Raw genomic sequence first — 23,914 nt, forward strand, 5'->3', positions numbered from 1 at the left:
CGTAATTCAATTTGCGAGAAAAGTGCTTGTGACAGAGTTCTGGGTTGTTTGTTGTTTTATTGGGAGATTTGTTAAACACTGGATCACTGTAAATGCTGCAGCGTAAATTAAAACTTTGGTTAATGTTGCGTCGTGCCCTGCGTGACAAACGCCGCTACAATAATGGTGACAACGTCAAACTTCATCATTACTGCCAGTCCACAAGTCTCTTTCGTCTCTCACTTTCACATCTCTATGTTCTCATGAAGAAATTCCTCACCGGTCAAAATTTTGCGACAGATGCGGAAGTGAAAACAACAGTCCGCACATTCCTATACTCCACCATAACAGACTTTCATGAACAGAGCATCCTGAAACCGGTACCACGCTTATAGAAACGTATGGAGAAAGTTGGTGACTGTAGAAAAGTGGATCAAATACGTAACTTTTTGTGCTTTGTTTGGTTTTGGTATATTAAATTTTTTTGGGAAAAAATATTGCGCGTTGCTTTTCGATCTGACCTCCTAATAAGATGTATTGCACAGTTATCCATTAGACACCATCTGATGCAGTTTAGTGATCACAGCTTTGCCAGCATATAAAAAAAAAAAATAAACTAGGATACCTACATTTCTGTTGGAATGTCATGAAAAATTATTCAGCTGTGAACCCATACATCTGAAACACTACATATAGACTAGTTTCGGTATTCTAACATGTAAAACGTCTAAAACTGCAGAAGGTCTCGTGGCACAAAATTAAAAAAAAAAAATCAGGCAAACAAAATATTTTCATCATTTTTCATATAAATAACGGAATTTCATGTTAACTTATGTGAACTGGCAAAATGGGCCACAGAATCACAATTTTTGCCTAAGTAAATCTAGTTTAAATTGCCGGTTTTGTTCGCGAGTTAATACACAAAAATATTCAAGGGAGAGCACCTTGTTGGAAATTTTTCTTCAGTACATCTACTTAGTATTAAAGGTTTATACATGGTATAACCTTTTTTACGCGACAGAGGGATTGAAAATTATGATACAATATTCTTAATGTTGTGATTAACACTTAACCTATATAAATATTTAAAAGGCCGAAACTAGAAAAGAAGAACACATTTAAAATAAAAATTTTAAAAAATATCGTATTTCGAGGCTTCACCAACGGATTACGAAGAAAATACACATTACACTTATACTTTCTTAGTTAAAGTTTCTTTTTCTTTGTAGAAATACGTCTTGAAACTGGTCAATATTTCAATCCAGCCAAAAGTATGACTGTGAAAGTGCAACGATCCTGAGCCAGTGTACAATAAGTTTACCCTGGCTCTGTATACGGAACGATCTGTGGAATTCAAAAGTTGAAGTTAAGCATTGGTATTTTTGATATACTGTTTTAGAGGTGTCGGGTGCTTGTTTCACTGGCTAAAAGCAAAGAATTTATTGTGCATACGTTCACGAAATTATGAATGAGAGCCTAAAGAGTTAAATATTTCCAACAGACCATGGTTCCAATAGAAGTTTTGATAGTAATTTTTGCTGTGTAATTTTACCTGCATATGTGAGAACTGAAGAAAATGCAATATACTCTTCATCGTTAAACTTAAGTATACATACGGTAATATACAAAACACAAACACCCTGTGGTTAAGTGGTCCCGTAGGTTCATGGCGTCAGATAAAGAACACCTCTACTGGATATAATCCACGATTAAACCAAACTACACTGGTTTTCTATCACGCACTTTAATAGGCTCCTGTTGTATAATCTCTCTTGTCGCTTCTGACCTACAAACCCGCCTACATAGTTTTATACTTTAAGAAGAATATTACAATTCCCATGCATATTTCTGTCGCAAACAAGGTGAAACTATTAGCTTAGATATTTTGTTTGCATTACTTTTGTAAATATATCTGATATATTTCTTTTATGAACATCGACTCTACATTTAGTGACGTGAACCTTCATTTACTTCACATAACGTTAAGTAAATTAATCAAATTTTGTTTTGAAAATTCGCAGGTCTTATTTCCTGCATGTTATTAACCATCTATATAATACAATATATTACAAAATGTAATGTTATTCAGCTTAATTAAAGGCGAGATAGTTGGGTAAATTATCCATTTTTCAACGTAGTATTGCATGTGCATTATTTACGGTTGAGATATCTTGTGAATCTGTTCAACAGACAGTATTTTCTTTCTACTCGATTACAAGTAATGTTTACAGGTCATATGTTAAAAATACAACTGTAGCTGTGTGATAGGTCTATACAAATATCTACATTTATCTCCATGATTACATGAACAACTATCACTTACAAAAATTATTATACATCCAAAGGAAATTTCTTCTACAACACACCACTGGTATTTTGCTATAGAATTATACAAGCTAGTAAACTTTTGTAACACACACATGAATAAAATGCATTGAACGGGACGAAAGTTTACTGACATAGTTACACATGTGCTAATGATCATTGCATATCAAAAAATGTGACCCAAATTAGAATCGAACTCACGACCTTACACTCGTAAGTCCGGTGCGTTACCGGACGCTAATGCAGAGTAGTTCTAAAGTATGATTACCGTCATACTAGGGGCCGTCGAACCCTTCAGCATGGGTCTAATGACACGTCAGAACGATTCTGCATAGAGCCCAATAGCTTTAGCTTTTAATTATAAGATACTTAGCAAAATGATAGAAGCGGACAAAGTATCGCGTACATATGAAAATGAGGAAATAAACAGCTGTTTAAAAATCTCACCGAAATATTTTGGTACAGTAAGAGAACTACAAATGATCAAGTTAAACGAGTTCGTGAAATGCTTTTAATTGATTGAATAAGTGATAGGATGTTAGCGAATGTGTGAGATATACAAAGTAAATGTCGAAATGGTAAGAACGTGGCGTGGGTAGCAATATATCATTGTCTTAACGACGAATTAAACATCGTTGCTTTACTTTTGGATAGTAGTTAAAATAACAATAACTGGTGGCACTGGAGGAAAAAAGGGTGAAGCAGCTACATCGTCCTTAATAATTCGCACGTCTGCCACAAATCTGTTACACTACTCGAATTTTTTCATCTATGACTAGGAGTCAACCTAGTGACATATATTACACGAATGATCAGTACCAATACCCAAGTTAAACAAGTGAATATAGATTTAAAGTGTGAAACTAAGACTTCCAAACTAAGCGAATTCAATATTCAGACTGGAGGTAATACCTCTGTAAATACTGGTTGCAGTAGAGAACAAGGTCAAAAATAGTGTTTGTTCCTTGGACACTGATTCCATGTAAAGAAGGGTTATTTTTTCTTACGCTATTAACTCTGTCCAAATAAATCTTGAAAACTATCGTTAATTTGAAGCACTTCCAATTTGAATAGAGGGTGGAGGGATGAGATACAAGCTACACTTGGGACGCAAAAAAGGTCTCAAAAACATCCCTCTACATCTTTTCGAGTTTTTCTGTATGAAAATCTGATAACAGAAGTACTAATAAATTCAACCACTTTCGGATTCGATGCGCTGCTGCGGGTTGTGAGCTTTTATATAAGAAAGAGAACTTATATTCTTTCCAAATATAATTTGTCGACATCTATTATCATTTGGGTTTTATTATGATAACCTTTGAAACCAGAAATGGACAGTTTCAACCTCTTCCGGTTTCATCTTAGAGTTAACGTAAAACAAAACCAATTCTTGTCAAATTAATAATTTAAAAAGAACTTATATCAATATGTTTTATCGATTTAATAAAACTGGTAATAATTGTAAGCTTGAAACAATTTCTGTTTTGGAACAGTGTTGTCGATAGTTATCCTAACTTCTCCTGAGACGCTAGAAATGGCTGAAATCTTTTTAAATAAAATAATTACACGCTATTTGTTACAATTTTCGTTTTACGTCGATAAAAGTTGAAACTGGAAACTGGTAATTTTAAACACTTATGGTTTGAATAGAGCTTCAACGGAAAGTAATGTTTCTCGACCAGCAAACTCGAGTCGAAGAACACATCCATATTTCTTAGAGTTTTGGCTCTACGCAAATCAGTGTTTAAACCGTAATGGTAAATCGAATATTTCCGTTTCTCGTACAGTACTGTAAATAGTCACGTTGAACAGTTTGAAGAAAATACTTCTCCCTATCTATTAGTGTTTGTTGTGTGACGATAAGTGTTGAAACCACACATCGTTATTTCTAATCACTTCTTGTTCGAATAGAATCTCAACGCAGGAACTGAACATGTTCTTTAAATGCCAAATCGATTGCAAGAAACCGCAAGTTAATAGCTTTTAGCGCTTTTGCTGTAAAAAAAAATCAGTTCTGAAAATGGATGTAATTGTAAATGGGATCAGCTTGCCATTTTAAAATTCTTTGTGTTTTATGGTCAACGTTTCCACCGGCTTGGCTAAAGGAGACAGTGATGATAAGAAATGAAAGAAATTGTGGAATGATAGTAGCGGGATGGGGGAATAAGCCCGACATAACCCACGCACACGGTGTTTGTCCAACACAAAGTTCACTTGGCAGCACTTGCGTTCGAAACAAGGACCCATGCACCAGAAGCGAACGCTCTACTACTGAGCCAGTGCGTCCTCACTTTAAGAATGTTGAGGATAGTCATTATACATTGTGTTGCGAAGCTGAATCCTCTGCACAAGTTTTTCTCGTAATCATATGTTGCAATTAAACGCCGAATTGTTTTCAGAGATCCGCGTTACCCTACCTGCTACCGTTTTCGTTTTGACACGAAAATGAAATCTAAGTGTTATGTCACACGCTTATGCCGACCACGCTAAACAGGACAGGGATTATGAGAAATGAATGAAATATTGAAACGAAGAAAATAGAACCCCAAGGAAACCTACTTACACGGTGTTTGTCTACCACAAAGTCCGATTGGCGCGAACTAGGATTGCAGCACTACCCAGGTGTATCAGAGGTGAATGTTCAACCATTGACCCGTTTTCATTCAAAATGAAATTAAATGAATTCTTTAGTTTCACGTCTCACGGCTATGTCGGCTAGTCTAAAGACAAAGGAATGATGAGAAAGGAATGAAATATTGAAATGAACAAAAAAGAACCAAGAAAAATCCACATACACACGCTTGTCTGTCTTTGTTCAGAAGCTATAATGTTGAAACTGGAAATGGTCATTTAAAAAACTAGCGGTCGGAATAAAGACTTAACGGAGAAGATGGTACCGACATTTGGGAACTGAACCGATTGTAACAAAGCATATCTCGATATCCCTTACCGTCTTTTGTAGATAGAAGTCAGTATAGAAACGAATTATATTTTTAAATTTCAAACACTTCCGAACTTGCTAGATTGTTGCGCGTGTAGTATGTCATCTTTAGACTGTCCATTGAATGTAAAAAAAAAAAAAAAGTTTGTCAATATCTGTTATCGTTCCCGTTCTATGGTGACAAATATTTAAACCGAAACGCATCATACTCGGTTTTAATCGCTCCGGTTTGAATAGGAGTTAGCAGAAAATGTAAGAAGCTGAAGTAATAGTGAATTTGAACAACATCCAGTTTTGCCAGAGTAATAGACAGTCATGATACGTATGTTATATATAGATACTGAATCGTTTACAAACAATCGCTTCTCGTTGTGTGTTACAGCTACCTTCTGTGGCAATAAAGGCTAAAATCAAAATGACTAAACTGAATAAAGTTCGGTTTGAAAACAGGGTTAACGGACGAAATAGGACCTATTCATAAGACACTGAAATACTTATAATAAAATCATCTTGAAAGCATTGACCGTTTATCTTGTACGGAAGTCAGTCATGAACCGGACGTCATAGTAAATTTGAACTACTTTCCGTTTCGGGAGAACTGAGCGAATTAGCGCAAGTAGTAGAGCGTTTCCTTCGCATTCGGGAGGTCTTGGGTTCCATTCCCGTTGCCGACCATCCTGACTCGGGTTTTCCAGTCTCATTCAGTCCCACTAGGCAAATACCAGGATAGTACCAACTAAATAGGCCCTGGCCCACATCTGCCTATTTCTTTTGATTTTTATTGCTGTTGTTAGGTATCCACTATAAAATGGCCTCTGAGCTGTATTTGGTGATTGTTAAATAAATAAATAAATAAATTGAATAGCCTTGAATGTTGAGCTAAGACGATGAATCATGCTCAAACATTCGCTTCTCGATATGATAAAATTTTCTATTAAACTTATGCATGTAAACCCTTAAAAGTCTCAAAAGCTGCTTTGGTTTTATGGACATATTACTTACCAAAAAGACTTCTGTATACAGTTCATAAAACTAGAGGTGGTATTATGTCAGATTCCAAACCAGAAGGATCTATTTTCGAATTTCAGATTCGAAACCATTTTAAGAAATGAAAAAATATCCTTGATTTTACAATATATTTTCTACTAAAGCATACAAGAAACATTCCTACAAAACGCAGAATGTGATTCATTCACTGCTGAGAGATTACAAAAATATTTATTTCACTCGTATAATAAAAGTAAAATAAGGCCGAAAGTACATATAGTTACAAGCTACAGTGGCGAGAATAATCCGCATAATGTCAAAAGACTTTTCAAACGAAACAGATAAAAAATATGGTTGTTTTGTATCTAGGGCCATTCTCACGTCCAAAATCTAGAAAAACAACACATAATTTATTTTATTCATCTAGTAAGAAAGACTGACCTCAGGTTCCATTTTCTGAAGTTAGAAGAAAAAAATGCAATACAGAAGATGGCTGAATCTTAAAATATACTTGAAATAGAGCGGTTGTGAAATTTTTCGTGGCTTGTACTAGAGATCTTTTATGTTTCCTAAATTCCCAAAAATGATATCAATTTATGTCACTCACCGAAAAAATGACAGGATCTCTATTTTAACCATTCGCAGTTACAAGCCGGAAAGCAGCACTTTAGATACCCAACCTTACAAGATTATATACAACGATCCAAAAGCTTTTAAAGCTTGCCAGTAGAGTTAGCGTCATGCCAAATATATACTTTGACGATAGTTTCCAATAAGGTGCAAACAAGATTTTCTAAGCCCGAATGTGTTTGAAATAGAACGAAAGTAGTATTGGCCCCACTTTAGGACACTTTTTGGCCCCTGGGTCCCTGCCTCAGGACCCATGGTCCCTGGCCGGGGTCAATGACCTAGGGGTACCATGGCCCACCCCTTAATTTTGGCATGGGGTACATAGGACCACCCCCAGGACCTATAGTACCTGGCCCAGGTCAATGACCTAGGGGTACTTAGGCCCACCCCCTCTAGAATTTGGCAGGGGTACATAGGATCCCCCCCTTAAATTTTGGAAATTGCCAAATCTAAAAATCTGGTGTGATAGCCTAGGACCATAGTATGTACCTCTATTAGTATTGGGGTCTATGTCGTTTCCTTTCATGGGTAAAAAATTGCCAAAAAATTTAAATTTCGGAGGTTTTTGACCTAATTTATCCCCTTTGATGGGGTATTATTATCCTATATGGTTATATGTGCATATACAGGGGTTCATTACCTTTCATAAGACATGGGTATATTGGCCCACCCCTTCAATTTTGGAAATTGCCCAATTTAAACATTTTGGTACAATAGTATAGAACCCTAGTATGTATTACTATAAATTTGGGTGGTCCACTTCGTTCCCTTTCAGGTGTACAAAATTGCCAAATTTTAGTACAACCACATGTTTGGTTTTTGGCTCATTTTATTCCCTTGGATGAGGTCCTATTACCTTATATAGTTATATGGGTGTATACAGGTGTTTATTTCCTATTGTAAGACATAGGTACATTTGTGCACCCCTTTAAAAATTTGGCAGGGGTGCCTTGGCCCATCCCTTAAATTTTGGAAATTGCCAAATTTAAACATTTGGTATCATAGTACTGGACCCTAATATATATTACTACAAATTTGGGTGGTCCACCTCGTTCTTTTTAGGGGCCATTTTGTTCCGCTTTAGGGGTGAACATGGATACCTTGGAATCGTCCCGAGTTCGATTCTTGGAAATGTTGAATTTAATGTCCCCGCGAAAACGATGATGAAAAATGGTGAAAACATGAACTTCCTTGACTGAGGATTGAAGCAGGGACCTCATACAGTAGAGACAAACGCTAAGCGACCGTACACGTGTGTTGATAACTATGCAATGGTCCCGAGTTTGATTCTTGGTGTTAGTTTCAGGAAATGTTAACGTCCCCTTGAAACGATGATAAAAAATGAGAAAACATCATAAACTTACTTCGTTGTGGATTGAAGCAGAGAACTCACACATCAGAAACAAGCGCTGAGTCACCGTACTCCATTCAGTGCGAGCTATTTCACGTATGAAAAGAACATGGACAGATTATGTTACATTACTACACATTTCTGCTCGTTGTTACGCATAGAAGTTTGTTATTGTGAAATTGCAGAATCTGCTTATACTACATCAGCATTTTTTTTTCTCAGCTGACGGACTTTTAAAGCGCAACTTTAGATTCATGTCAAAGACAGTTTCATAACATATCGATGAGTGTTACATTTTTTAATCAAGTTTAAGGAAAATTAATCACATTTTAGATGTGTTAATTTGAATGTCGTAAAAAACTAACGAGTCAACGGTATGATGTCATGATCAAAATTGCGATACTAGATGTCGTAACGATTGATGTGTAAGGAGAAAAACGTGAATAATGTCACAACCAATCAGATTGCTTCTTACATCACGTTTCGGCTCATGATACATGATGAAAGCTGTGTTTTCATTGGTTTTCCGTGATGTCATTGATTCATTTTCCTCGTTTCTGATTGGCTGATAGTGTTGTCACTTTATAGTTGAACCCGTTTCAGATCTAAATAAAATTCTTAATTTCATTTTGAAGTTCTACTTCCACGAAGATCTTGAATGAACGAAGATGTACCTCTTGTGTCAGCGTGACTTTACTCCGTTCCTTGAATTTGAGGTAAGTATCAACCGCGTTTCTTAATATCAATGGAGTGCTTTTGAAATGAGGATAACATTGTTATCACTGTTTTTTATTTTATCATGCAATATTTAGCAAATGGAAGAATAACCCTCACTTACTTGACCGGGGATCGAATTAGGAATACCACACATTAGAAGTAAGCACAAGAAATTTGTGGATTTTGGTTTAGCGTCCTTTCAGTAGTGAGGCTAGGAATACAGCTTAGTGTTGAATCTGATCGCATACTGGGTGTTGAACCCGGGCCAGAGGTGCGTAACGCTAACCACTTAGCTCAGTTTCTGAAAGTTACCATTAACTTAAACAAAGAAAATACGCACGATTTTGTTCCCTTCAACGTGAGACGTGGACTTGCAGTTTAATGTGGGATCTGATCTCCCGCCGAGAAACGAATTCGAGTCTTTCTTGCCTTAGCTCGAGAAAAGCAAGCGCATGAGATTTTGTTTTCGTTTCATGTTCGTCATACGTTTTAAAGTTCAGTGTCAGAGGAAAAATGCTTACTACAATGATTCTCTTAGCACGCTTAGAAAAACAATTTCATTCATTCTTTTTATCACTACAGAAAGTTAAGTCAGTTACATGTTGGTCCCGGGTTTGATTTCCAGTATGACAATAAAAATTTTAACAGTAAAACTATTTGAGATATGATAATTCTTTTAGAATTGATCGTGTAGTCATTTTGATAACGTAGTGATCTCTGAATTCAATTTTAATTCGTGCTTTTTTTTTCTCTTCTCGTTTTAGATATTTGTTTTCTTTGCCTATTCCTTTTCTGCTTACCTTATCTTTTTCCTATTTGAATATGGCTACTTCTGGCTTTACTGTCTTGCGAGAAATCAATAGACATTATCGGCGTTTTAATCTTGAAGGCCGAATGCTGGAATTTCAAATTAATGCTCCGACCAGTGGCACCGATATTGTTGAATGGGTTCAGGCCTCCTTTCAACAGATGCTGGATTACTTATTGGAAAATGTCGACGAATTATACGATGGTTGGATTATCGATTTTATCTCATGATGAGAAAAACAAACCGTTTTATCTATCTTTTCGGCGTGCAAGTAATTTGACACTGGAGACTTTATGGGCTTCCTTTGATCGCATCCTTCAAAGTAACGATAGTTTTCTCATGAACGAACCTTTTATTGTACATTTTCATCATGTGGATGTGCCCCGTGGATTTGGGAGAATGCGTCGAGGTCTTTTATTAAACGACGAATTATTAAAGTGCAAGAAAGGCATTTTACGAGTGAAAAACACCGACAAGAAATGTTTGGCTTATGCAATTGTGATTGCTATTGGACTGAAGAAATATAAGGATACAAATAAAAAAGTTTACGATCAATATCGCAAACAGCGCAAGTGTGTTGTTCTCCCTGACGTACATGAGCTTTTGTCTCGATCATCAGTGAATTTAGACCATGGGGGATCCGTGGAAGAATTGCGACAATTGCAACGTTACTTGACAAATTATAAACTTACCGTATACACTAGCTTTTCCGGAGAAGATATTCTGTATGAAGGACCGGGTGGCGAAGACAAAATTCCAATCAATTTAATGTGCATCAATTCTAATTATGACATCATCACGTCATTAACAGCCGTTTTTTCTACTAAGTACTATTGTGTTGCATGCCACAAAAAATATGATCATCTTAATAGACACGTCAAGAACTGTTCGGCCATGTGTGAGAAATGTTTGCAGAAACCACCATGCAGTAAGATCAATACGAAGAAGCAGTGTCCAGAATGCAATCGTGAATTTTATGGTGAAACATGTTATATAAATCATCTGACTGTACCATACCATAAAGGTCAACCAATATGCAAGATGGTGAAACAGTGTTCCAAATGTCTACGCATTTATTCGTTTGTCCATACAGGGGAAAGACAACATCATTGTACAGATTATTTTTGTAATGTGTGTCGTAAACACGTTACGTCTACTCACCAATGCTACATGAAGCCGGATACGACTCAATTAAAACCTGGAGTTCCATCAGTGTTACATGCCAAGAAAGCTATGATTGTCTTCTATGATATCGAAGCCACACAGGATACTTTCTTCGATGAAGACACGTTCATTCATAAGCCCAATTTACTGGTGGTCCAACAAGTATGTTACAACTGTGTTCAAGATGAGGATATACATCATCCGTGTGAAGTTTGTGGACAGCGGGAACATATTTTTCAAGATGATCCGATCAATGCCTTTCTTGCGTATTTACGTCAACCACGATCCAACATCAAACTTATTGTATCTTTGGCACATAATTGTAAGGGATATGATGGTCATTTTATTCTTAAAACTTTAGTGGAAGAACATGAATTGAAACCTACTTTGATCTTGAACGGAGCAAAAATTTTAAGCATGAAAGTGAATCACTTATCGTTTATTGACTCCTTAAATTTCATGCCAATGGCTTTAAGTAAATTATCCAAGGAATTTCATTTACCAGCGACCAAAGGATATTTTCCACACTTTTTGAATACTGATGCAAATCAAACGTATGTGGGAAAATTACCGGACATCCATTATTATGGTGCAGATGAAATGAAAGTGGATGAACGAGAGAAATTCATGACATGGTACAACGAACACCAGAACGATACGTTTATTTTCCAAGAAGAATTGGTAAACTATTGTGTCCAGGACGTCAACGTACTTCGAATGGCTTGTATATCTTTCATGGCCACTTTTGAACAAGAAACTCACGTCAATCCTTTCCTAGAGGCTATCACTTTGGCGAGTGCGTGCAATTTAGTATTTCGACGAAATTTCTTAAAACCCAATACTATTAGCATTCTCCCTGCACGAGGATATCGTCACAGAAACAATCAGTCACGGATTGCTTTGCAGTGGCTTGCCTACATGGAAGAAAAAGAGATTCATTCAATTTTGCATGCGGCCAAAGGTAAAGAAGTTTATGTTGCTGGTTTTCATCTGGACGGCTACTACAAAGATCCCGACACTAAAGAGGAACACGTGTATGAATTTGAAGGCTGTAGATTCCATGGCTGTCCTCTATGTGTCCCTACAGGCCGTAATCAACCCATTTATGAGAACTCCGAAGAAACGATGAACTATCGCTACGAGAGAACACAGCGTAAAATCAAATTATTACGATCCATGGGATATAAAGTACATGAAATGTGGGAATGTGAATTTCGTCAAGTGTTAAAATCCAATCCAGCATTGGCCTCTTCTTTAAGCACACATCCTTATACTAATAAGACACCATTAAATCCAAGAGACAGCTTCTATGGTGGCCGTTTAAATGCCATTAAATTGTATCACGTCGCAAATGAAAATGAAGGCGAAGAAATAAAATCCTTGGATATCGTTTCCCTGTATCCTTATGTGAATAAATGTGGACGGTATCCAATAGGGCATCCACGAATATATCTACAGGGAGATCCAGAAATGCCGGCCATTCAAGATGTCAACGGATTAGTCAAGTTGAAGATTTTGCCTAGCAGAAATGTGTTTCATCCAGTGCTGCCATTTCGCTCAAATAAGAAGTTGTTGTTTCCACTTTGTGCTGCCTGTGCCACAGCATTAAATCAAGATTCTGAATGTACACATTCGGACAGTGAACGAAGTCTAACAGGAACGTGGGTGTCCTATGAAATTCAAAAAGCCATTGAACTTGGGTATCAAGTCATTGAAATTTACGAAATTTGGGATTACGACATCACCGTATATGATCCAGAAACCAAGACTGGCGGATTATTCAGCGAATACATTAACACATTTTTGAAATCTAAGCTGGAAGCTTCTGGTTGGCCTGCCAATTGCGTCACCGAAGAAGAAAAGCAGCAGTATGTTCAAATGGTACAACAACGTGAAGGCATAACTTTGGATGCAGCAAATATAATTACAAATTCAGCACGTCGTAGTCTTGCAAAACTCTGTTTGAATGCCTTCTGGGGACGACTCGCTATAAGAGACAATTTCAGCCAAACGACCATCATTAACGACCCCAAAGAACTGTATCAGAAATTAACTGCTCCAGATATAAAAGTCAATCAAATTTTACCAGTTAATGATTCGTTGTTATATCTTTATTGGCAGTATGAAGATGATGTTCCAGTACAAAATCACAATGCTAATGTTGTCCTTGGAGCATTTACAACGTGTCAAGCTCGTCTGGAACTCTACAAATATTTAGAATTGCTGCAAGAAAGAGTACTATATTTCGATACAGATTCCGTGATATTCACGCAGCGACCATCACAGCCCACAATAGAACCAGAAGTATTTCTTGGTTCAATGTCAAATGAACTGGAATCAATTGGACCAAAAGCATACATTAAAAAATTCGTGTCTGGTGGCCCAAAACAATACGCCTTGGAAATCTACAACCCCGAAACGAAATCAACCAGTTATGTATGCAAAATTCGTGGGTTTACACTCAATTATACTGCAAGTCAAAAGTTAAATTTCAATAGTCTGGAGCAAATGATCATAAATCAATCGAGTGAAAAAATCTCCATTAGCACGCCGCACAAAATTTACAGAACCCACGATCATCATCTTGTCACAAAACCTGAAGAAAAGAAGTACAGTTTCAACTATAAAAAACGCCGATTAATACCAGACACATACGAAACATTGCCCTATGGGTATAAAAAAGCCAGAACAGAATAACAGCCATATTTTTCCCTAATCCCACCAACATCACCTTTCAAAGACGGCAAAGAATCAACACGGAACATGCTTCAACGATGCACGAACGGAGACAAACTCAGATGACATCACCTTGCAGAAATCAGTGGAGAAAAAAAAAGGAATTCAGGTACGTCACATTTGCGTTTCTTTTCTCACCTCATTCTCTCTTGATCAGTTAGTTCGATGTTAATAATCTGTTTTTCTTCTTTCACAGGAAACAAAATAAATATTATCATGCATATTTATATGTTTTATTTTCTCTTTACAGAATTTGTACCCGTCACGGACACGTCTTCCTTTGAAGAAAAAGAAATTCTGTATTCAATTTCACATGCTAAAAATAAATGTACAAAAACATGATTCTGTGTTTTATTTCACATCCTAAAATCAAATTCTTTTCATGTACTGCGATTTCAATTTCTTTTTTCTGAATCAGTTTACCGATAAAATAAAAAATGTTTTATGAAAAAAATGAAACTAAATTTTTGGTTTCAGAACTTTTTTTTCGTGTACGAAATAAAAAATTTTGTGTACAAAATAAAATTCTGTTTCAGAAAATTTTTTGTGTACGAAAAAAACAACTGATTCAGAAAATTTTTGTGTACGAAAAAAAATGTTTTCAGAAAATATTTTGTGTACGAAAACAAAATTTTGTTTCAGAAATTTTTTGTGTACAAAACAAAACTGTTTCAGAAAAAAAATTATGTACAAACAAAATTCTGTTTAGGAAAAAAAAATTTATGTACAAACAAAATTCTGTTTCAGAAAAAAAATTTGTGTGCAAAACAAAAATCAGTTTTCGTCACGAAACTGCTCCGACTAAATGAATCGATTCATTCTGATAGTGTTGGCAACACTGGAAAATCTCGCTAAGTATCGCTCAGGCACTGAGTTACAGCGAACACAACTAGATTCGAACCAACAACCTTAAACGTCTGATTCATCTCTAAATACAGCCAACTAAACAATAAGATTATGTGTATACGTTTTAATGCCAGTGCTTAGCACTGAGTCAGCAAGGTTTTCTTCAAGGTCAAAGTTGTACACGAAGTAAAAAAATGACAACACAGATCTTCTATCTTTCTATATGAAACATAAACCTAGTGTAAACTGCTCGCACTGAAATGTGTAATGTAACATAATCTGTTTAAATCTGCTCGTCTTCTTTTCATACGCGAAACTGTTCGCACTGAATGGAGTACGGCGGCTCAGCGCTTGTCTCTAGCGAGTGAGGTTCCTGCTTCAATCCACAACGAAGTAAGTTCATGTTTCCTCCTATCATTTTTCATAATCGTTTCAAGGGGACGTTAAACTCAACATTTCCTGAAAATAGCACCAAGAATCGAACTCGGGACGATTCCAAGGTATCCATGTTCACCCCTAAAGCGGAACAAAATGGCCTCTAAAAAGAACGAGGTGGACCACCCAAATTTGTAGTAATATATATTAGGGTCCAGTACTATGATACCAAATGTTTAAATTTGGCAATTTCTAAAACTTAAGGGGCGGGCCAAGGTACCATTCCCAAAAATTTTCAAGGGGAGTGCACAAATGTACTTATGTTTCATAATAGGGAATGGACTCCTATAAATGGCCATATAACCATATAAGGTAACAGGATCTCAACCAAGGAAATAAATTAGGTCAAAACCAAACACGTGGTACAACGTATTGCTTACGTTTATATTTTGGCAATTTTATACACCTAAAAGGGGAACGAAATAGACAACCGAAATTTATAGTGATCTATATTAGGGTTCTATACTATTATACCAAAATGTTTAAATTGGGCAATTTCCAAAATTTAAGGGATGGGCCAAGGCACCCCTGCCAAATTTTTAAAGGGGTGCACAAATGTACCTATGTCTTACAATAGGAAATAAACACCTGTATACACCCATATAACTATATAAGGTAATAGGACCTCATCCAAGGGAATAAAATGAGCCAAAAACCAAACATGTGGTTGTACTAAAATTTGGCAATTTTGTACACCTGAAAGGGAACGAAGTGGACCACCCAAATTTATAGTAATACATACTAGGGTTCTAAACTATTGTACCAAAATGTTTAAATTGGGCAATTTCCAAAATTGAAGGGGTGGGCCAAGGTACACCTCCCAAAATTTTAAAGGGGTGCACCAATATACCCATGTCTTATGAAAGGTAATGAACCCCTGTATATGCACATATAACCATATAGGATAATAATACCCCATCAAAGGGGATAAATTAGGTCAAAAACCTCCGAAATTTAAATTTTTTGGCAATTTTTTACCCATGAAAGGAAACGACATAGACCCCAATACTAATAGAGGTACATACTATGGTCCTAGGCTATCACACCAAATTTTTAGATTTGGCAATTTCCAAAATTTAAGGGGGGGATCCTATGTACCCCTGCCAAATTCTAGAGGGGGTGGTCCTAAGTACCCCTAGGTCATTGACCTGGGCCAGGGACCATAGGTCCTGGGGTGGTCCTATGTACCCCATGCCAAAATTAAGGGGTGGGCCATGGTACCCCTAGGACACTGACCCCGGCCAGGGACCATGGGTCCTGAGGCAGGGACCCAGGGGCCAAAAAGTGTCCTAAAGTGGGGCCAATACTACTACGAACTAAACTCTCTTTGTAACTTGTAGCTAGGCACATATTAACATTTTTCTCACATCCGGAAAGATAAAGCTCGAAATTTACTACACATATCTCATAAAAATTACAAGATAAAAAATCATACATTTCGCACTTTGAAGTTGAATCGTTCCGTTTAAAAACTACAACTCCAGAAACCGTTACCAATCATTCTATTTGAAATGTTATCGAACTTCGAATTTGTAATGGTAGATTTTGTTTCTCAATGCAAAGGATATAATTTGAAATTTTCTTGTATCTACTGCCTCAGTAAAAAATAATAATAATAATAATAATAATTTTATGCAATCTAATGTAGAAATGTCATCAGATACCAGCAACGAAAATCTTTTCTTCTTCTATTTTCCATTTATTCTAAATTTTGACCTGTTATTTATGTCAATATGAAAAAACTATCATAGAAGTGTTTCATTTTAAATAATCATATTGAAATTTCAACAATGAAAAAAATTGAGTTGTTTTTCTTTTTAAAATTTGGAAAAGTGTACGGAGGCATAGGTACGAGGCATGAAAAAATTACCAATAGTTCTATTAGATACACGCCTTCAATTTTGAACGATTAATGGCGGATATTCTCTTTTAATATAGGGTACAATTTGAAATCACGTCAATTTTGTTAGACCAATGTAATGGGTTAATATCTTTTCTAGAATCTATAAAAGTGTAAATATCGACCTAGATATGTCACGAACTATTTCCTAGCTTTTCCCCCTTGAAACGGGTTTCGAAACATTACGGATCATTGGCGTCATTGTCAATTTTAAAGAAGAAGATTATTTCTTAGGTTTGTTCTTCATATCAGTAAAAAAAAAAATTGCATGCTGTGATTTCCTCAAATACTCAACGAGTATGATTATCAATATACATTTTGCAATTATATTTCTTGTGTGCTTTGTCAAAAAATAATTTAAAATAAATAATTCTTATTGCATTTGGTTAGCTAAAAATTGCTTTGTGAACGGCATTAACTTCTATTTCATCATTTCCAGTTGAAACACCAGCAGCTGCATGAAAATAATTTTAAAGATACTGACAAAAATAAACACAGAAGAGTATTATTTTTGCGTTATCCGTGCCTCATCCGGTAAAATTACAATTCACTATTAATAATAACAATAATGAATATTATTATATTTATTATTATTATGAATGAGCAAAATTGATATCAATGTGCAAATTGGGATTGTTCTTGACTTACTTCCGGTTTAGTTACTGAATCTATCACCAATTAGTTTTGTGACCGCCAAGACAATGGATTAGATACTGACAGCAGCCCTTTTCGATTGTTCTCATATCTTCCCCCATTCCAAACCCTAGGGGGTCTCTCACCTAGATAGTACTTTTCACCTGGTTTGTAAGTTACATGTGTATTTCAACTCATTGATTGAAATCAGACTACGAACCGAGTTCCATGTTTGACACATGATTGATTAGTTTATATATATTTATATATATAAGTGGGAGTGTGTGTAAATTTTGAACCAACCGTATTTCGTTGATGTTTCCTTCTCTCCAGTTCAAGTTTACAACCAAACGTTTATAAAAAGGCTGCGATTTCTTCCAAACTATGATGTTCTTGATACAACTACTTTAAACTATCGAACTCTACTAAAACTCTACTCTGTGAATTTCTACACCAGAGGAATCAACACGCAAGCATTCATTTTTTACAGATTTACTGTAAAATCCACAGAATTATAAACAACATGTAAAAAATTCGGGCAAGCTTTTACTTTGACCCGGACAGTGCAACCGATTTCTCTTACCCGGTTCCCGAAGCAGTTTAGGAATTACATTCCAGTCGCTCCGACCGATCATGACGTAACGCCGTGTGGTATTATCATGGTGGCAAAAGTGCAATGAAATTACACCTACGTGGCTTCTAACTCCCTTCTAACGCTCAGCTGATTCGTACGGAAATAGGTAACTTTTTTCGTTAATCGTTTAGGTACCATTGTTCCCTTTTCGAAGCAGGAAATTTTCAGTGTTCTAGCGTTGTATATTTTCTATATTTCTGGTCTAACATTGAGTGGTATTATAAACGAATGAATGGTTAATTGTTTTATTTGCTTTAATTTCACAAAAATGTATATTAAATAATTTATTTCGATTTTTTTACAATTGATGTTTTCGTGCTTTTTACAAGAGGTTGTATTACTGAGTGCTTACGACGTAATATAGAAGTTGGTAAGACTTTCTGTGGACAGTTGAGAGTTCAGTGTTTGTGCTTTTTATTAGGGTGAGAACGTGCGTCTGAGACGATCGTTTCTTATTGCGGAAATGATATATTTTAATGTTCAGATTTGGGAACATTGGTACGTAGCGAGTTAGTTTGAATATTTGTTGTCTAAAATCGCGAAATGGCAAGGTAATTTTTTACGCTGGATGAAATAGTAGGCACTTTGAACACTTTGTGTGTTTCTGATCATGAGCAAACGAATATTTACATTCTCCCTCCAGATTGAACAGATGACATTTCAAACGAGGAGCATATAAATGAAGACGAATTAGTTCCTGTCATGCGTAAGGACGTATGTGGTGAGTTGACAGAGGCAGTGAATAATGACATCTATGACGAAAATGAGCTCGAAAATATACCATAAACATGATCATCTAAAAAAGGAAGGGAAACAGTGTGTGCCTAAGTGCAAACATGTTGCGAAAATTAGCCTCAATCCCATTTCTTGTTCACCAGAAAAACTTGTGGTTTCTCATCCTAATCTTGACGGTAGTTCTCCGATAGATATTTTCTTCAAGATCTTGCCTCCATCATACACTGAGCACCTTGTTCAAATGTGTAATTTGTACGCACAGCAGAAGTGAGCTCCACACATAAAAGTATCATATGAACAGTTACAAATTTTTGATTTATTACTTCTCAGTGGGTATCATATTCTCCTTCTGCGAAGTCCTATTGGAGTACAGCAGACGACCTGTGCATACCGAATGTGTCATCCGTAAGGCCAGGAGCCCGTTTCGAACAAAAAATATTACCATATTGTTGACAATTCTAACTTAGCAAGAGGTGACAAATTTGGGAAAATAAGACCTATATACGATGAACTACAGAAGAACTTGCAGTAGTTTGATATCTTTCACCAATCTTTGAGCATTGATAAAAGCATAGTTTCGTACTATGGGCATCACATCTGCAAACTGTTTATTAGTAGTAAACCACTCCGTTTTGGTTACAAAATATGGTTTTTAGGTTCTTCTGACGGTTATCCATATGCAATGGACCTCTATGGTGTAAACGAAAATAGTACTGATAACGTTACTGAGGATATCCCATTAGAACGAGTTATTCGTAGTCTCACATCAATCATAGAAAATAATGCCCAGCACGAAGTCTTTTTCTATAATTTCTTCACAATTTATGATGTTCTTTTAGAATTAGAAAGAAAAGGCAATCGAGCAACAAAACAGTAAGAGATAATCGTGTTCAACAATGTCCTGTGACTCCACAGAAAAACTTGCTAAGGACGAAAAAGGAAAGTTTGACGTCAAAAGTGATGGTAATGTGTGCTTTGTAAGGTGGAATTAGAGTGCGGTTGTAACTGTTGGTTCAAACTGTTTTACAAACTTGCCAGTAGAATCAGTGAGGAGATACTCTCGTGTACATAAAATAAAGGTTCCAATTAGTCGACTATTCGTTATTCAAAAGTACAATGAAGGAATGGGAGGACTTGACGTTATGAATCGTCTTCTTGCATCATACAGACCCAAACTCAGATCTAAGAAACGGAGGTGGAATCTTTTCAATAATGCGCTCAATTTAGCAGTTGATTCTTCTTGGAAATTGCATTGCGAATTTAACACAATGAACTCACACATCTAGTTTTTGAGGGAAGTTACCATGTGTCTTCTTCGCATTGGAAACATGACATCAATTAGGCCAGGTCCAAGATCGTATATCCCTATCGAAGCTCGAAACTCTGACACGCATTACATTGTAGATGCATTACAAGAACGATGAGTAGTGTGCAAATCTTATACAAGAAAAATGTGTTTTCTGTGTCAAGAGAGATTACACTAGAAGTGTTCTACAAAGTACCATGGGTTGTAAGCATCTTTTCAAAGACGTGAAAAAAGACTGTTAGTTTATGCTCAGCAAAATTCATGACCAGTATCGAATTTGAAACACTTTTTTTGCTATTATAAGTTTTTCAATTTCCTAAAAATTGTTATATAGTTTATAAATATTGTTATATAGTTATATAGTTTATAAAAATACTAATAAATACAGGTACATATACTAAGAGTAAGTGAATTGTAAGAATAGTAAAAATATATCTAAAATAAAAGCTTGTAGGTATTCAAGTGTACTCATACGTAAAAACGTCGAGCCCTCCAATATATATTTACCCTCATATCTACCACAAATGTAACAAGAGAAGAAATGCTAGACATATTTGAATTTGCCCCGTGTATAAACAATGTCTTATTTTACTTCTAAGTATTAATATATGTAACGTGTAGGGAAGATAAACAAATCGTATTTCGTATATATATATATATATATATATATATATATATATATATATATATATATATATATATATGCGTGACTTTGCGTAATGAAGTCATAGAAACGTGGGCTGTATGAAATTCATTAATGTAATTAATTAATTAAATAATTAGAGAAAGTGTTGTGAAAGTAAAACTAAGACGTTAATTCTGCAAACGCGAGGTACCAATGAACCCAAACGGTTAGTGAATTTGCGTGTGAAAAATATATACCACGTGAAAGCTCCAAAGGCACAAACAGTTCCAAGAACTGACTGAGGCGGAAACAGTTCCAGGAAGTGACTGAACCCATAAGAACCGATTGAAGTCATTGCCCGAGCCAAAGTAAAATCTTGACCCAATTCGAAATAATATTTTAACAGACTAGTACATAGATATCGTAAATATCTTGTATTCTTACTTCTAAGATACCTACCTTCATAAAAATAAATTAATCATGATCGAATCTGTTATACGCGGATTCACACACAAAGAAGCTATTAACCATTGTAAATGAAATGAAGTATAAATGTAATTGTCGCGGTACTAGAGAAATATCCGAGACTTAAGGGATCAAGATATTTGCAAAATTTACGTTAGTAATGTATTATATTGGAACACAAATATGGAAGCAATGGCAACATATTGGAATGTTTCATATAACATCTTTACTAACGTACAAAATCAGCATGAAAAATAATACACTTTATGCCATATAGTGTGTTTCGTCCTATGCTTGTTTACATGTATATTGACCTTTTGTAACGCGCCTGTTCCCTACGCAACACTTCGCTCCTTCTCCGGCCAACATGCTGCGGTCCTGCCCTGAATTACATAGCCATACTTCTTTGTAGTGGCAAGCCAGCACAATTTGATTCGTGTCTTTTACATAATAATTCTTATTGTATACGTACACTAAAGTGCTGATGTGAAACTATATGGATGAGTGCAACTCCGTCCCCCAAAAATGATTTTGAAAATAAAAACAGCCGACTTTCAGCAAATGAAGTAATATATGCATTGAATTTATGTATAGGTTTTTCAATAAATATCCACCTTTTTTTAGTTAGACTTATGTTTTATTAATGGCTTTGGAAGACCTTCGGATAAGTGGCGTATTCGAGATAACTTGGGGATAAAGTTACAAACATCTATACGTTTGGTCCGGTGTAAAAAAATCACGGTAGTATTTCGGAAATTTTCTGATCTCATTCAGCCACGGAGGTTTTTTCTTAAACAAGCCTCTATATATGGAACACCATCGCAAAGTACCCATATCAAAAATATCTACAAGAATTGGTTTGAAATGTGTATTCATTTTTAGGTAATGATTCCTTCATTAAGATGGGTGCACTCAATTGTGTTTCTGGGTACAACTAGTCTATGTGTGCCGCGCCACTTCCAAACTGTTGATTATTAATTGATGTTAGACGTAGGCCTACCTCCCGTAACTATTTCTCGAAAAGTATTCCTTACAACTATAAAATTTTGTACTCATGTAACTGTATTATCAAACTGAACCAGTTATTGTATATAAAATTTAACATTACCTTTCTGTCCCAACTGAATTTGAACTACTTGCAGTTAATTGTTTGTAGTCATCACAGTAAGAAGCGCAAGTCTCTTCAACCTCTACTTTTCTTAGTGTTTCTATATTATTTTGACAGGCAGGATCTTTTACTGCAAATTCAGATTTCATCATACCAATGTTTAATTTGACATCCGAAGAATACATAGCGACATCTTTCTCTCTTGTTTGCTCCCCTTCGGTTGAAGATAATATTAATTCTTTGCTGTCAGTTATCATTTCGTATGTCCATCCTTTCCCTTCGAGTGGATCTTCCTGAGGAAAACCATAATCATTTTCTTCTTTGTACAAAAATTCCAACTTAGCAGATTCTTCACCAGCCATTATTGCTACAAATTTAATACGAACTTGCAACTATGCTTGATACTTCCATTTTATTTTATGGTGCATGTGTTAATGAAATGGCTTACAAGAACGTTCATAGAAGCAATTTTATACTTGCAATCAAACATGCAATCACATCTTTAAAAATTACAGACTAATTACTCCAGATTTGCCAGGTCCCTAACTCGAGAAGTCACTACTGGGCCGCCAAAATTCCGCCCCGTTCCGCTACCCTTACTGAAATTCCGCTATTTTTCACTGCATTATAAAATTAAACATAAATGGTAAAAAAAAAAAAAAAAAAAAAAAAGAACGCTGTTAACAAAAGTGCAAAATATTTCACATATTAATAATAGGACTAAATTCGTGTATATAAGATCTGCTGTCACCTGTCTTTTCTCAGTGTTTGTATCTGATGAAGAGGATGTTGGGTCCTTGAAACTGTAACACATTGTAAGTATAGTTTTTAATATATTTCATTCTGCTCTGGTCAGAACTGTGTTTTATTTGTTACTCTACGTTTGAAGAACTTCGTTGTTTGTTTCCCAAAGCTTCTATCAGTGTTGGTAAGTTTCCCTTAGAAAATTTCCCTTTCCTGACAAAATTTTTCCTAGTTGTTGAGTGCCTAATTACTATGACCGAAATCATGTGATATGATTAATTTTAGCTATACTAATGGAAATATCGACTAAAGTCGTTTCATTTATTTCTTGCTTATACTCTTTTACTTTTTTTTTTTTTTTTACAAGAATGCAAGTATATCCAGCCAACAATATGGGCAAATTACTCTAATGTACCGTAAGACGTGGTTACTTTGCACATCAGGGATTACTTTGAACAAAATATGAAAAGAGTTCCACAGTCCTCTGTCGGCAAAACCATGAACAGAAATGTGGAAGTATCAACTGCAACGTAAGATAGAACATCTAACTTTATTTTGGCTATAATGTCGAGGGTTAACATCAGTTCTAATTACTGAAAGTGTTCATTTTTGTAGAGGTATGGGAACCAGCATCAAAGTGAGTGAAAAGTGACAGTGCAAAATTGCGGAAACTAACGATGTAGTGAAATACCACCGGTAACCCGCGAGTACTGCGCCTTCCGCGATTGTAATAATAATAATTGGGCCAAGTGTTAAATTTTATTCTCATATTCAGTTATTCAAATTAAAGTGCCAAAATGTAATACAATATGTGTTTGTGCAGTTTTAGTGTTGTTTATTAAAGT

General features: G+C 35.7%; 1 protein-coding gene across 2 annotated transcripts in view; it reads right to left on the reverse strand.

Moving 5' to 3' along the window:
* Window positions 1-23,226, reverse strand: part of LOC145681260 (uncharacterized) — a 33,963-nt gene extending 10,737 nt beyond the window's left edge. For both annotated transcript variants that reach the window (XM_081752836.1, XM_081752835.1), the window contains exon 1: window positions 22,326-23,226. In XM_081752836.1, coding sequence (XP_081608962.1) covers window positions 22,326-22,687 — 362 coding nt within the window. In that variant the 5' untranslated portion in view covers window positions 22,688-23,226. The remainder of the gene's footprint in view (window positions 1-22,325) is intronic.
* Between the last annotated feature and the right edge of the window lie 688 nt (window positions 23,227-23,914).

Source organism: Thermobia domestica, chromosome 3 (genome assembly GCF_964235325.1).
Source record: "Thermobia domestica chromosome 3, izTheDome1.hap1.1, whole genome shotgun sequence".
Lineage (NCBI taxonomy): Eukaryota > Metazoa > Arthropoda > Insecta > Zygentoma > Lepismatidae > Thermobia > Thermobia domestica.